Genomic DNA, 15,712 nt, shown 5'->3' with positions numbered 1-15,712 from the left:
TGGGGTTTTTCATGGATTTTGTTGCACCTTGAACTGAATGTGAGTCAAGATCACCAAGTCAAGGCTGCAAGTTTCCCATGCACAGAAGATCCCCATTTTCAGAATTTTGCAATTGCAAAGACATTTTTAAGTATGTTCATCAGAATGATCTCTTAGCTCTTACGTTTTCTACTTGGAGAGCTAAGCATTCCATGTATGAAGATCTATAAAAGAGTTGCAGATTAGGAAACCGGGATTATGTGCCCATCTCTTTCTTAACTACACTTTAACTAGCTACTGTAGTTGAATCATCTGTGAAGAGTTTAGGATTTTAGTAAACTATATAAATATGATGTGAATATATATAGCCTGAAACTACATTAGAAGGATTCACACACATAAGGGTTTGAAACAGGCTAGAGATTAGGCTACATCCCACTCCTAACATTCTTTTGTTTGTATTTATTATTTGGTTTACACAATATTTCTACTTATAGTGGTTAACAAAATTTAAGAAGCAACCACAACATATGAGCCTTGGTGGCACAGTAGTTAGAGTGCAGTACTACAGGCTGTTGATCACTAGCTGATCACTGGCTGCCGGCAATTTTGCAATTCAAATCTCACCAGGCTCAAGGTTGACTCAGCCTTCCATCCTTCTGAGCTGGGTAAAATGAGGACCCAAATTCTTGGGGGCAATAGGCTGACTCTGTAAACCACTTAGAGAAGGCTGTGAAGCACTGTAAAGCAGTAAATAAATCTAAGTGCTATTGCTATAAAAAATTAGATTTAAGTTTGATAAAAGAGATACATCCTTGTAGATTTTCTGAATTGTAAGAGAACGAGTACAGAACACAAGAGACTGCATTTCAAATTCTTTCCCGTGGGGCAGAAAAATGGGGCATCTTCCATAGGATTTGTCCTGCACATCACAACAAATGTATAACAAAAGAGGTCATTGTGAGCCAGGCAGGCTCAAAGCTATTCAAGTTTTGAAAGCACCTCAAAAGCAATTGGCAACCATAGAAGATCTTTCAATAGAGAGGTCATATAATCCCTATAACTTGTATTATTAGTTAGCAGTCTACTGTAAGTGTCACTTTTTGCTCCACTTGCAGCTTCCAGATATTTTTCATGTCACGTGATGTCACGTAGAACACACTCCAGTACTGAGAAATGACATAACCAAGATTTGACCAGATCTTACCCACTGACTTTTTTGTTTAATTTATAACATGCCTTTCCTCCAGAAGCTCAAGGCAGTGTTGTACAACTCCACCCTCCAATTTACTCCTATAGAAGCCCTGTGAAGTAGATTGGCTCAGAGTCAAAGCTTCCCAGGCTGAGGATGCACATAAAGATCTGTGTCCCCATGTCTAGTTCAAATCTTAACCATGGCTACACTGTAGCTTATATCGGCTGAAGTTGGACATATTGAACTACACTTTCCCTTAGGGTCTCCACTCATCAGTTGGTCCACCTGAAGAAGATCCACCTTGTGCTGCATTTCTTAAAATCCAAGATAAAGGAAATTTCTGGTCCAGGCTGATGTAACTGAATTATAATCTAAAGTATATAATCTAGTAACCTAGACTCACCAGTAGTTTTGCAGATGATATTGTTTACATAAATGTTTAGTATTCACTTTGTTCTCCTATGGCAGCAAAATTTATCTTTCAGATTTCCAGGAAAAAGACTGTAGAATTTCCCTAGATAGCTCAACCATTGGTACATTTAAGATAGAAAATATTTTCTGATAATCTTGGCCAGCTTTGGTATAAGATGTATTTCTTGGTTGGACATTTTTCATTTTACCTTCTCTAATAGGGGTAATATTCAATGAATGTATTGTCATTTATTCTTGAAAAAGCAGCTTCAGTATTGCTTCACCTCAATAAAAAGCAATCTGCTGACAGCTTGCATTCTTAAATATTACAAGCTTCTGTGGTTTGGTCTAATATGTCAGCAATTGATGAAAAGCTATTAATAAAATGAAAATAGGAATGTGCTACACTTTGAATTCAAACTGAAAGGTGCCCTGGAGTGGTATATACTTACGCTGGTTCTTTCTGAGCTCACACAGTAGCCATACAATCCCAGGTAAATCTGCTTGTGGGATAAGGAGCTGCTAATAGCCATACATACTCAGAAGCACCTTGTTGCTCCCTGTGGTGCTTTCTTAATTCAAACACATGTTTTCCATAGATTGAACAGGCGGCTTGTGAGGTCAGAGAAAGATGCAACTTATTTCAGGAGGTTGCTGACACCTAAACCGTACCTCCTCTGAAATATATGTTTGAATTTGGATGCAGAGAACATCTCGTCCTTATCTGAAAGCTAACAAAAAGGTCCTTTTTCAAGTACCTTGAATTTAAGCCATTATTTTTCTCCCAGCATTCTTCTGTTTTGTTTTTTTAATGGTCGTTTTGTAACCAATTACATTCTTCAGGCTTTCCCAGTTCATTACAATAGGCCTGATAGTTGTTTAGTATACAGGTGTCAACCTTGCGGCATCACGTCACATTTCACGACATTTTCCCCATTCACGGGGCTTCGGTGGGTGTGGCCTGCTTGTGACGCATCCAACCCGTGGGCCAACAGTTTAACACCCCTGGTTTACTAGAATAAAAAAAAATCAAGTAAATTTGAAAGAATAACCAGTCTCCCAAAGAGTTCTTTTACTATCTGTTTATTTTTTTAATTATTTTTTGCCTCTAAACCTAGGAGAGTCCTATTTAACCTCTGTTTCTCTAAGATATTTGAAGGAAATATGCATTATGACACCCCCGAAGTTAGAAGATTTGATCCTGTTCCTGCACAGTTCATCAGAGTTTACCCAGAAAGATGGTCTCCAGCAGGGATCGGGATGCGATTAGAAGTCCTTGGGTGTGACTGGACTGGTAAGAGCTCTATGAATCTATTTCATGCCATGAATCCTTCAGCCATTTTGGTCCTGAGAATGTTTGCATAAAAGTTTCTATGTGAGAATCCAAACTGATGACATTGCACCACAAATATTTTCCTTTCTCCACTCTTCCTGGTGAATAATTCTTGCTCTGCTTAGGATATGTAAAAATATTTACTCTATGTATTCCTGTGATGATAGTGAACCTCTCTTTCAGCTTTATGTTTTTAGGATGACAAATTAACTATGAAAATCCTTAATAGAAAATGTATTTGATAGCATTTATTATTTTCATTGCTTATTTTCTGCCTATTAGGGTTCATCAGTTGCTGTATATTTATTCTCCTTTCTGAACAATCTTCAAGTTTTGTAAATAACAGGCTATGGCTATTCAGACCTCTTTCCCTTGTAAATTTATGCCTAACTTCATAGCTTATTAGGCTGTGGGACACAAATTCAGTGTCAATAGCCCTGTAGCACCTTCCTCAAGCAAAAAATAATAATCCTTTCCAAATGGCACTCAGAGTGCAGATTAAAAGAGGAAGATAAGTTTTCTTAGTTTTTCCTTCTCATTTATATTCTCCTTCCAACTGCTTGATGCCAGGACATTCTTACTTTCTGGTTCCTAATCATCTGAGTTGTGGAGAGCAGGCATTCTGAATCTCAGCACACACACAAAAATTTAAGTTTCCCAATCTCTACCAATGAAATAAGAAGAGCAAGAGGGCGCATGTGTAAAATAATCTATATGAGTGAGCATATATATTATCAGGGCTGGGGAAGGGAAGGAGAAGGAATGTGTACAAGAAGAAGAATGGTATGTAGTGGTGGTGGTGGTGGTGATAATACTCTAATGCCTGCACCCATCCTGGGCCATTGAGTTGCACTTTTGTGTAATTCTCAAAACAGATGACTCTGTATGTCTGTTTTAATTATTGCCTTGCTCTGATTTGATGCTATGTTTTGTGATATCCTTTTATGTTAATTCATATGCCCAGCAGCATACATTAGGAAGAAGTTCAGTATAATTAATAGGAACATCTCAAAAACTAGGGAGACTCAGCGTGAGGTATCTGTACCAGAAGGTTAAAATCTTATATTTCAGAATTCTTGAGAGTCCAATTATCTGTCAATCTAAGGAATCAAAACGTTACACATACGATTTTATAAAGAAACTGCTTATTCTTCCTTTTGATGTGTAATCATAAAGTATGAAAACCGTCAGCTGGATTTAGCCCTCTAGCTTCCAGGCTTAGCTGAAATGACAAAAAGTGAAGCACAAGCTACCACTACCAACTAAATCCTTTTACTGCTGACTGTTAGAGCTAGAAAATTATACTTTCTCTTTTATTTTGTTAAGATGCATCTAGCATTCAGTCTGCTTTCCAGATGTCACTGGTTAAAAAAAAGGTTTGATTTCTGTTTGGAAACCACATCTGTAAAAAGCTTGTTTGTATAGATTGGTTTGGACTGTACAAACTTCCAAAGAAGCCGTTCCCTCACTGGATCGTTACTACCTTTCAATAAATCAGCTGTATGATACTTCGGCATGTGTCATCAGATGTATATGAAAATAATAACACATCTACAATTCTAAGTTAAAATTGATAAACTGATCCTTTTTGCTATTGTCAGGTGTCACAGTATAGTTAAGTGTTTTTATTTATTTGACAGGGAATGTTTGACCCGCAAATCTAAAAACGTAGCCTCAATGTGGAAGATTTTGTGGATCCTTCCATACTGTTCTGTCAGAGGCATGATACTACTTGAGTATCTGTACATGTGTATAAATTGCTCAGGCAAGGTGATGCTACGCTTGGAGAAAGAATTTTGGAAAGTTTGCATTAAATATTGATATATAATTTGGACATCCTGCCTGCCATTATTACATTTGTCTTTGTCCAGGAATCAGAACATAAAAGTCTCTCAGCCCATCTTACAGGGTTGTCATTGAGGGGAAAATGGGAACTGGCAGCATTAAATATCTATGCAACCTTGAGAAAGCCAAATAAAATAAATACACACATTTTTGGAACAGAAGTAGTCTGCTGATTCAATAAACTTACAATTGGCAAAAATGTCAATATTCTGGTCACACTCATCAAGATGGCCAATGTATGTCTTGCTTAACATCATTTCAGACCGCAGATTGGAGGCTCATATGATTAAATGGTCTTTCATCTAAATGTTAGGTGTCTAGAAGAAAGACTATATAGCCTAATCATATGCCCATTAATGCTGTTTATAAGAAATGCTTTTGCTGGGAAGCATTCAGTTGAATGCTTTTCAATCTACTGTCAGAACCAGTACATAAAGCCTTAGGTTGATCATCAGTTTGCAATAGTGGAGAATATCTGTAGCTTGGTGAAGGATGTTACCTAGCCTGGTAATGAATTGTTCGGAAACCAACCCACAAGCTCGGAGAATGAACCTTCACCCTTGATCATCAGTTTCAGACTAGGATTTTTTTTTTACTTGAAAGAAAGATAAACCAAAGCTAGATCAAGAATGGACTAGACTAGACTAGACAAAACCAGTCTAGGGTCTTCACATCTGCTAGTTGTCCATACCACACCTTACCTCATAAAACCATTAATTGAATGCTTTTAAACCATTTTTGGATACTTCTTTGAAGAACATGCTTATTTGCAACTTGGTGGTAGATTTTTTTTAAAAACCCTCAAAGACAATGAGTTATGGTGGTACTTGTTTCTCTTTGTTGCCTTAGTAACATCTTGTTGAACTATTTAAATATGCAGTAAATGACCACTTATGGTGTGACTTGCATGTTTGACCTTTAAGCGATCTGTTTCTGGAGCCCTTCAGTAATAAGACCTGAAGTACCTCTTACAGAAACTTGTGCCAGGAGCATTTGGCATTCTAGCTGCTTGGTAGGAAGAAAAATTGAAACATTAGGTCAACAGCTGGCTTGTTTCAAGGGCCTGCCAACATTTTTTTCTCTTCTGAAGATTGACAAATATTAGCTCGTGACTGGTCCTCTCTCCTTTGAACTTGCAAACATCTGGTTTCCATTGCTTAACAGCTTTGTAACAGGATCCACAACTGCCTCTTGCAGTACATACACTGCCCGGCAGGAGGGATACTATCTTTTGCATACGTTCCATTCTTAACACATGTTGTCTCTCCTACTGTTGTGGTAAATTTGCTTTATTCTGCTATGAAATCTGTACAACTCTGTTGACCATATATGACACTGCAAAGCTTCTAAATTACTCCATCAGAGAATGCAGACACACTATGGGGTTTTCATGTTCAAAGATCACTCTCAAAGTTATGTTGCTGTTGTAAATCTTTGAGTACAAAAGGAAAGGGTTTAATGCATTTGATGTTCAGCTTTGGATTTCTTGGTTCCCCAGATATTTTTAATAACCATTTTGTTCAATTCCTTTTCATGTAAGCTGCTGTTAATACCCTTGAAGATGTATGGCTGTATAACAGATCTGAACTTATAAATCATACAGCTCTGAAGTTGTGTAGTATTTTGTTGAAAGCCTGAGAATTATTTTGTACTGAGTCACATCCCGAACAGCTATTTAGACATGGCACGAAGTAATCAGATGAGGATTGCCAAGTAGCAAATTCTGAAACTCTCAGTTTGATCAAGGTATCTGTGTTATAATCCACTGCGTTATGAAGGCCTCTTCACTAAAGGTTATGAACTGTAATCCATCATGCTGGTCCAATTGGTAGATAGATGCATTTAGATTTCTCAATCTAAGGCTAAGAGAGAGACTGGCCCAAATTGCCCAGCCATCTTCTATTGTTAACGAAGGACTACAACATGGAATTCTTCCTCCCTCCCTCCCTAATATGCCCACATAGCACCCTAACCTTACTGGATTGATCTCAACAGATATAGCAAATTTTTAGAATAGAATAGAATAGAATAGAATAGAATAGAATAGAATAGAATAGAATAGAATAGAATAGAATAGAATTTTTATTGGCCAAGTGTGATTGGACACACAAGGAATTTGTCTTGGTGCATATGCTCTCAGAAAAGAAAAAGAAAAAAGAAAAGATACGTTCATCAAGGTACAACATTTACAACACAATTGATGGTCAATATATCAATATAAATCATAAGGATTGCCAGCAACAAAGTTACAGTCATACAGTCATAAGTGGAAAGAGATTGGTGATGGGAACTATGAGAAGATTAATAGTAGTGCAGATTTAGTAAATAGTTTGACAGTGTTGAGGGAATTATTTGTTTAGCAGAATGATGGCCTTCGGGGAAAAACTGTTCTTGTGTCTAGTTGTTCTACTATTTCTGCCAAATAGTAACATATTTGGTAAATGATAGTAATAATAGTAAATGACGTTCCTCATTTAGAATTTGTGAACTTCATTATAACACTGGCCTCATAGAGTCTAGCATATGATATTGCACAGAACATTTCTTAAGAGGGTAAAATGGTTCTTTGTAATGCAACCTCATTATTTTTTTCCTTTAAATCGAAGGGGCAAGTACTTATTATGTAAGTTATTGACGATATTAATTAATGACTTAAATTGATCTTGACACTTACTCTTAGGGAGTTTCCTGGAGTGGTGAGCTGTACAGCCAAATGTAATCATGTGGTTGTCTACAAAAAGCCACAGAACTTTAGAAGATCTTCTTGTACTTCATAGATATGCCATTTGAGGTGCTGTGTAACTTGTTCTTATGTACTGGCTCATTTGAACATATGTGTGTGCTTTCTCTGTGCCTTACTCCGTTAATAAAAGAAAAAGGTATTATTCCTGACCTCAGTTTTCTTAGGGCTGCAGTAAATATCTTTGCCAGTTCAAATAAAAACCAGTAAGACTACAAGCCTAAAAAAAATTCTTGACCACCAAACCCAAAGATGAAAGAATTCTTTATTTCCTTTGGATCCATAAATCAGTCTCTAGAGCTATGTTGATATCTGTGGCATGTGGGAAACTTAATTGCCTTTTGTCCATTACACTATTATCCTGAGCATAAGGGAACTTTTCTATTAATTTTATGACTTGCTTGCTGGGAGTATGAATTCACTGCTTGGTTAGAATTCATCTGGAAGGTTTTTTTCCTCCTTTTTTTTTTTTGGTTTTACTTGATTTCCAGTGCAGACTTCCTATACTTGGTTCATATTTGCAAAGGTATATGTCCGCATGGTGTTTTCAGAGAGACAACATATTTACTCATCTATGAGTAATTGCTTCCCTCTTTTCCTTGTGGATCATATGCAGCTGTGGTTCTAATGGTCTCTATTACCACGACCTTATGTTGCGTCAGATGCAAAGTGCTGTTCTGAAACACAAAGGCCTGGAAGGGAGCACAGACAGTCTTCAAGAGCACCAGGCACATGAACACAAGGGATCCAAAGTAGACTAATCTCAATCTTCAAATTTGGACAGCAAATTAGAAGCAGCTGCAAGCTGGTTGTATTGATCCATGAATATAGCCCCCTTAGCATACACCAAGAATTCTGTTAATCCATACATTTGGCCACATTAACTTCCTTCTCTCGATTGCTGTGTATCCCTGTGTTCCGTATGCTAGTTGTTTGTAAGAAACAGCTTAGCAGAACCACTGACTGAAAGTCTCAGAATAAGAAGTTACAAAATAAGAATATTCGCTGCAAAAAAGGGACTTTTATGAGGGTTTGGATACATTCCTTGAAGCATTAAACCAGTAATGTTTTATAGCATCTACAGATTAACTGATTTTATTACCATACAAAACAATCTATGCCATCAATGTATAATCTTGAAATAAGAATATTTATATACACGGAATGTTTGGGAGAGGACAAAAGAAAAAGTAGAAATGGACTATATTTCTACAGTCTTGGAAAGAAAGAAATCTTTGAAAAAGAGAGATTTTAAATATGCAAGATTAAATTATATATATACTGGAGAGTTCTTTTTGTGTCAGTTGACATCCCTGAGATTTTGAGGTTTTGCTGAGGGCTATTGCAAATCAGCTGGTGGGAAACGGTTTGCTCATTCACAAAATCTCATCTATGAGGGGCAGTTAAATTGGTTATAAACCACAGATTCCTCATGATCTTGCCTCTCATCCCTTTTGCCTCATTTCATGCAATTCAAATAAAACACTGAGATGAAGAGGCTCATTTTTATTTTTGAAGAGAGCTTAGGGTCCATCAGAAAGAAAAAGTGAGCTGGAAGTTGGCATTTAGTGTTATATATTTTACCTTTATATATTTTGGTGACTTCAGGTTTACATAATGCCTATAAACAAAAAATAAATAGACTTGTTTCCAGCTGGGTCAGTCTATTGTAATAAAAACAATCAAGGGGCCTGTGGCATTGCAAAGACCATTAATACATTACCATAGGAGTTTAATATTTTGAAAAATAATAGTATAAGCCCATAAATAGTAGGTTTGTGTTTTGTGAAAGAGAGTAAAAAGGAGAACAGGATGAAATGAAAAAAGAAAAGAAGGGTGAAATTGCATAAAGTTGCAGGAGTGATATAACACTTTTGATAGTTAACATATTGTTGGATCAGAAACTTGGGTCTGTTCATAAACTGTAAAAATGGTGTTTATTAAATGAATTCATTAAATTAATGAATTTATCAATTGTTTTGCAGGTTTTTTCTCTTCGAAACTTCTTGAGATATAAAATATAGAAATGTTTTCTTTTGCTTTAAGAATGTTATCATTTCTGATATCAGATTTGTATCCATGTCTTCTGTTGTATGGAGTGTGGGCAGCTTGTTCTATGCAAAGAGGACAGAAAGTGGTGTATTTTGCTGATAGGCAATGGCATATGCTACAAGTGAAGGACAAACAATTTCTCTTGATTTGGGGGAGTGACATTATTAAATCAAAATCTAGGTTGTTGTTTTTTTTTAGAGAAGATACGAGAGTAGAATTGGTGGCTGGGACTACTATAGGCATTGATTCTTATGCCTATGTCATTGTATATTCATAACTGTTTCTTTCCTGGGTCTGTCTTGTAATGATTATTTCTGGGAACCAGTATATATAACACTGTTCATCTTTTTTAAAATATTCATTGGCTGAGTGCTGTTGTTTGATGAAGACCTGTTTTAAAGCCCTTAATTGTGTACCACTGTTGATGACTCCAATATTTGTGATTGCATCAAGGGGCTTGGCTATATGCAGTATGTTGTATTCTAAATGGGGGCTGGTGATATGTAAATGTGTATGATACTGGTAGTCCTCCACTTACAACCATTTGTTCAGTGACCATTCAAAGTTGCAAGAGCACTGGAAAAAGTGGCTTATGACCATTTTCCACACAACCATTGCAGCATCCCCACGCTCATGTGATCAAAATTCAGATGCTTGGCAACTGGCATGTATTTATGACGGTTACTGTGCCAGGCTCATGGGATCACCTTTGCGACTTTCTGACAAGCAAAATCAATAGGGAAGCCAGATTCACTTAACAACCATGTTACTAACTTATTGACAGTGATTCACTTAACAACTATGGCAAGAAATGTCATAAAATGGAACAAAACTCACTTAACAATTGTCTTGTTTAGCAATAGAAATTTTGGGTTCAATTTGTGATCATAAGTCAAGGACTACTTGTAGTCACTTGCCTTCCTAAGTACTGGACCTTTTGGCTCATTCAAAGGGTGGTAAGCGGTGGTGCAATAACAAACTGTCCTAGTATTATATAACCCAGGCAAGCTGAGGCCCCATAGGAAGTGAATAAAACTAAAATTCTCTCTTTCCTATCACATATGATTGCTATCTCACTTCGATCTAGAATCTGGTGAAATCATTCATCCGTTTGCCCTTTCTTTTCTCTTTTCTTTAATTTGCAGATGTGAAGTCCACTGCGGAGACACTGAAGCCCACGTTGAAGAGTGAGGAGCTGACCACTCAGTTTTCCACTGATGAAGAAGCAACAGATTGTGGTGATGGTTGTGTGGAGAATGGAGGTATTTCCTTAGCCAGTGAAAACATATTTTATGTCACGCAAGATGTGCAAAGTGTGTGAGTTACAGAGCTGCACACATAAATATTTGTGTGATCAAGTACCTTATTAATTGCCGCTTTGAAGTTTTCAAACTCTATTCAGCAAGGGGAAGGGAAAAAACCCTCAGTACAAGCAGATAGATGGCATTTAAGCAAGCTTAAGCTTAGAACCTTTATGTCAGATGTGGAAAATCTAGAGCTTTCCAGATGTTTTTATAATTAGGAAGGCTGGTGGGGTTTTGTTGGGAGTTGAAAGTTATATCAGAGAGTTCTTGATTATCTTCACCAATGGTCTGACCATGCTGAGTTCAAGAGAGAGTTATTACTTCTCCTTTGGACCCTAAGAGTCATTATGTCATCAAACCTGTGGAGTGTATTCAGGCCTTGATTGCTTGCTTTCCTGCAACGCCTCTATCACTCCCCAGCCAAACTGTTCACACCATTTGTCCCCAACCGTTCAGGTTGTAGAGAACAGCCATACCAGCACTGTCTACTGCATGAATAAACTCCATCCAAGGGGCCGGAGCACACGTCACTTTTGCCCTGTTGATCCCCTCCCGAACGGCTTTCCTTAAGATCACTCACCCCACCATTTGCCTGATATTACTTAGTATGTTATATCTGAGGTACCGCATATGGGGGGATGCGGTGGCTCGGGGCTAGGACGTTGAGCTTGTCAATCGAAAGGTCGGCAGCTCAGTGGTTTGAATCCCTAGTGCTGCCGTGTAACGGGGTGAACTCCCGTTACTTGTCCCAGCTTCTGCCAACCTAGCAGTTTTGAAAGCATGTAAAAATGCAAGTAGAAAAAATAGGGACCACCTTTGGCGGGAAGGTAACAGCGTTCCGTGTGCCTTTGGCGTTGAGTCATGCCAGCCACATGACCACGGAGACGTCTTTGGACAGTGCTGGCTCTTTGGCTTTGAAACGGAGATGAGCACCGCCCCCTAGAGTCAGCAACGACTAGCACGTATGTGCGAGGCGAACCTTTACCTTTACCTTACCACATATGGAGTAGTAAATAGCCATACTGTACGCTTTCATCTCCTATTCATTTTCTTTTCCCAAGGAAGGCTAAACGTCTCAGTGGCAGCACCCCCATTCCATAGCAAGGGGTGATAGATATCTGTGCTGTTGTTTTGCTCTGTCCCTGTGGCTGGTGTTTTAACGTTAGGACTGCAAATCCCTTGAAAGAGGTGCTTCATAACTGGGGTCTCCAACCTTGGCAACTTTAAGCCTGGCGGACTTTTTTTTTTTTTTTGGCATTTATATCCCGCCCTTCTCCAAAGACTCAGGGCGGCTTACACTATGTTAGCAATAGTCTTCATCCTATTTGTATATTTATATACAAAGTCAACTTATTGCCCCCAACAATCTGGGTCCTCATTTTACCTACCTTATAAAGAATGGAAGGCTGAGTCAACCTTGGGCCTGGTGGGACTAGAACCTGCAGTAATTGCAAGCAGCTGTGTTAATAACAGACAGACTTAGCAGTCTGAGCCACAGAGGCCCCCTTCAACTCCCAGAATTCCTCAGCCAGCTTTACTGGGAGTTGAAGTCCGCCAGGCTTAAAGTTGCATGAGAACATTATGAAGCTTGTGCTTTTTGAATCCTTGGAGTTACTGCCTCTCTTCCCAAGTTCAAGCAGCTGTATGACCTTGGAAGAGGATCGTGTCCTTTCAGGATTTGGGGAAAAAAAGAAAGAAAGATATTTTCTACCACACCCTTTCATTTCATAGCACCTCTTTCAAAGGCTGTTCATGACCCTGTAATGTAATGTAATACAGGCAGTCCTCAACTTACAACAGCTCATTTAGTGACCGTTCAAAGTTACAACAGCACTGAAAAAAGTGACTTATTATCATTTTACACACACCTATTGTAGCATCCCCTTGGTCACATGATTCGGATGCTTTGCAACTGGTTCACATTTATGACAGTTGCAGTGTCATGTGATCAGCGTTTGTGAATTTCTGTCATGTTAATGGGGAAACCAAATTCACATAGCAACCATGTTACTAACTTCACAGCTGCAATGATTCACTTAATAGCTGTAGCAAGAAAGGATGTAAAATGGGGGGAAACTCACTTAACAAATGTTCACTTAGCATCATAAATTTTGGGCTCATTTGTTGTAAGTCAAGGACTACCTGTATGTGCATTCCCTCCCTCCTTTCCATCTCTTTGGCTAGAAGAGAATAAACAATTCTCTGATGTCAGTGAGTTAGAAGCCACTTATAGGGATTGTTTGGCTATTCCAGTTGTATTGTTGTCAGTAATGAGTTTGCAGCTAAGTGATTGTTCTTGCTTCTCCCTCAGTCTTAGCCAAGAAATCTCAGAACTGCAGAATGATATTATTAGTGACAGGCCAAACTCTAGAGAGGCTTGATCAGAAGTCTGATCTTATTTAATAGCAAGGAGTGAGTTACTTCACAAAACATTACATTGATTTATTGTAATGTTAAAAGTGGTTTCAGGGGAACTGCCTGATATATGGATACTTAAGCAATATCCATACTAAAGTATCCAGAAATAACCTTGAGTAGCATCAGATCTCCCTCCTTTCTTGCATCATTTTTTCAAATTGTGAGGAAGCATCTGCTTCTTTCAACTTAACCTTCTTTCAAATAGGCAGTTAGCCTTGGGAAAATTCACCTGGAATTTCAAGTAATCTAACTAAACATTATACAGTGCATTGATGAATCTCTACTTCAACATGGATTACACTAATTACAACTTTGGTGCTTTTTATTTTGGCTTAGCTGTGATTTTTAATCTCAAAATAAACAATCATATCATTTATGTATAATTTTCTTTCTTTGAGTTTTTATAATAATTTTATTAAAATCATTTTTACAACAGTAAAACCTAATATAAATTTAAAAAAAAATAAAAGTAAAACAAAAAGTAGAAGTGCAGAAAAGAAAGAGAAAAGGGGGAAAGAAAAGGGAAATAGAATAAAATAAGAATATAGTTGATTAATTTGGGGGTTCCACTAACCAAGGTGGTGTAAGAACAAATTAAAAATGAAATCTAGACATATTGTGAGAAAGGAGATCCATTTATTTCCCAGGACAAAAGGGTTTTTTTGGGGGGTGGGGGAAGGTAGGCTACAGAAAAAAATGGGGTCCAGAGATTTTGGTTTTATAGGGGGACTGATCCTTAGTGATCAGGGGATGGGGTTTGGGTATATGCTGGTTTTAGTTTGTGACTTTGTCAAAAGGCAATTATCTTTCCTGTGCAGATTGAGGTGCTCCTGCCCTGGGCTTTGATTCTGTGTGTGTGTGAAATCCATAAAACAGGAGTCCCCAACCCCGCTCCCCCATCCATGAACTGGCGTGCCACTAACGGGTCTGCACAAACAAGTGAAGGCCCATCAGTGGCATACAGGCAGCAGGCAAAAGCCCACCTTCTCCAGTCCATGGAAAAACCAGTCCCTAGTGCCCAAAAGGTTGGGGGCCACTGCCATAAAGGAAGATCGCTCTCAGATATGTAGATTCCTCCCCAAGTTTGGATTTTTTATGAGGGATCTGGCATCTTCCTTATCCTGAGGGGATTCCTGCCCTGGACCCAGTGAGATGCTAGTCTAAGTGTTAGGATTGTATATTTATTCCGAGGCTGGTTGGCCATTCAGAGGGCTGCTAAAAGTGTGTGTGTGTGTGTGTGTGTGTGTGTGTGTGTGTGTGTGTGTGTGTAGAGCAGATTAACTTCCAACATAATAAAGAAAAATAACAGAAATAAAGAAATGACTTCCCACCTTCATCACATTAAAAACAATTTTAATAACTTATTAACCCTAGTTTAAATTATTATTTCCTTTCATATCCTATCTCTTATCAAACAAATCTATAAAGTCTTGTCATTTTAGTCTTGATGTTAGTAAAAGTCCATTAAGGATTACCAGAGATAAGAACTTATCTATTTTTAACCTTAATCAAATAAACACATTTTATATTCCATCTCTTTACTTCTAATAATCTTGATCTTTTAGTCCCCTCAAATAATATCATAGAACTTGATTTCTTTTCAGTTTTTCTTTATTCCTTCTCATAAAATTCTTTAAAACTTTAACAAGCCTTTTTTATAAATCCAATATAGGAAACTTATTCAGGTCACTCTGTTGATTTATTATTTGTATATCCTTCTTAATTATAAAAACATCAGCTAGTTTCTTTTACATGTCCAATATAACTTTTTTTTAACCATGTCATTCTTGTAGTGTATCATTTTTAAATCCACTTTCAACTCTGTTTCAAACTTGTGAAGTAGAATTTGTTCCTCTTCCATAACATCTTTGTAATGTTGCCCTTGAAAGGGCCAGTAGAGATGGGGTTCCTCTGTCCCCTTCTCCAGGCAATTTGGCTCTTCCCCACTCTCAGTCGCATCCTTTGCCTTGTGTCATCGACTGGTGCCCCCAAGTCTCTATCACTGCCTCTTGCGCAGACCAACTGCTCACTTCCAGTCAGTTTCACATATGCCCCACTCACTCAGCTCGCCTCCACGATCTGCGGACTCAACGGTCCTGCTGTTCTTGTCTTGCCTTGCCTGCTGGAGGCTTGTCTGCACCTCTGTCTCATCTGTCTCATCTGGCTCTGCCTCTGCTCACCTATTGCCCTACTCACCTGGCTCCGTTGTGTGCTGCCTAGTCTGCCTCCACTGCTCTTGCCTCTGCGCCTGGCTCCACAATGCGTTTGCTCATCCACCTTCTCTGCTCTCACCCCCGCACCTGGCTCCGCTGCACACTTGTTTGTCCAGCTCCGCTGCCCTCACCTGGTTCTGCTCCCAAGCTTTAGGCACAAATTTGGGGGTTTCTGGCCTAAACACCCCTGAGCCGATATTTGTGTCAGTGCAGGTAGAGCAG

The 15,712-nt window shown here is 38.4% G+C and overlaps 1 protein-coding gene across 4 annotated transcripts in view; it reads left to right on the top strand.

Moving 5' to 3' along the window:
* The window catches only part of NRP2 (neuropilin 2), a 211,765-nt gene that overhangs the window by 113,419 nt on the left and 82,634 nt on the right, over positions 1 to 15,712 (top strand). For all 4 annotated transcript variants that reach the window (XM_058186640.1, XM_058186632.1, XM_058186658.1 and 1 more), the window contains exons 10-11: positions 2,735 to 2,879; positions 10,701 to 10,817. In XM_058186640.1, coding sequence (XP_058042623.1) covers positions 2,735 to 2,879; positions 10,701 to 10,817 — 262 coding nt within the window. The remainder of the gene's footprint in view (positions 1 to 2,734; positions 2,880 to 10,700; positions 10,818 to 15,712) is intronic.

Source organism: Ahaetulla prasina, chromosome 1 (assembly GCF_028640845.1).
Source record: "Ahaetulla prasina isolate Xishuangbanna chromosome 1, ASM2864084v1, whole genome shotgun sequence".
Taxonomy (NCBI): Eukaryota; Metazoa; Chordata; class Lepidosauria; order Squamata; family Colubridae; genus Ahaetulla; species Ahaetulla prasina.
The sequence above is the reverse complement of the archived record's forward strand: the minus strand, read 5'-3'. Positions and strand labels throughout refer to the sequence as shown.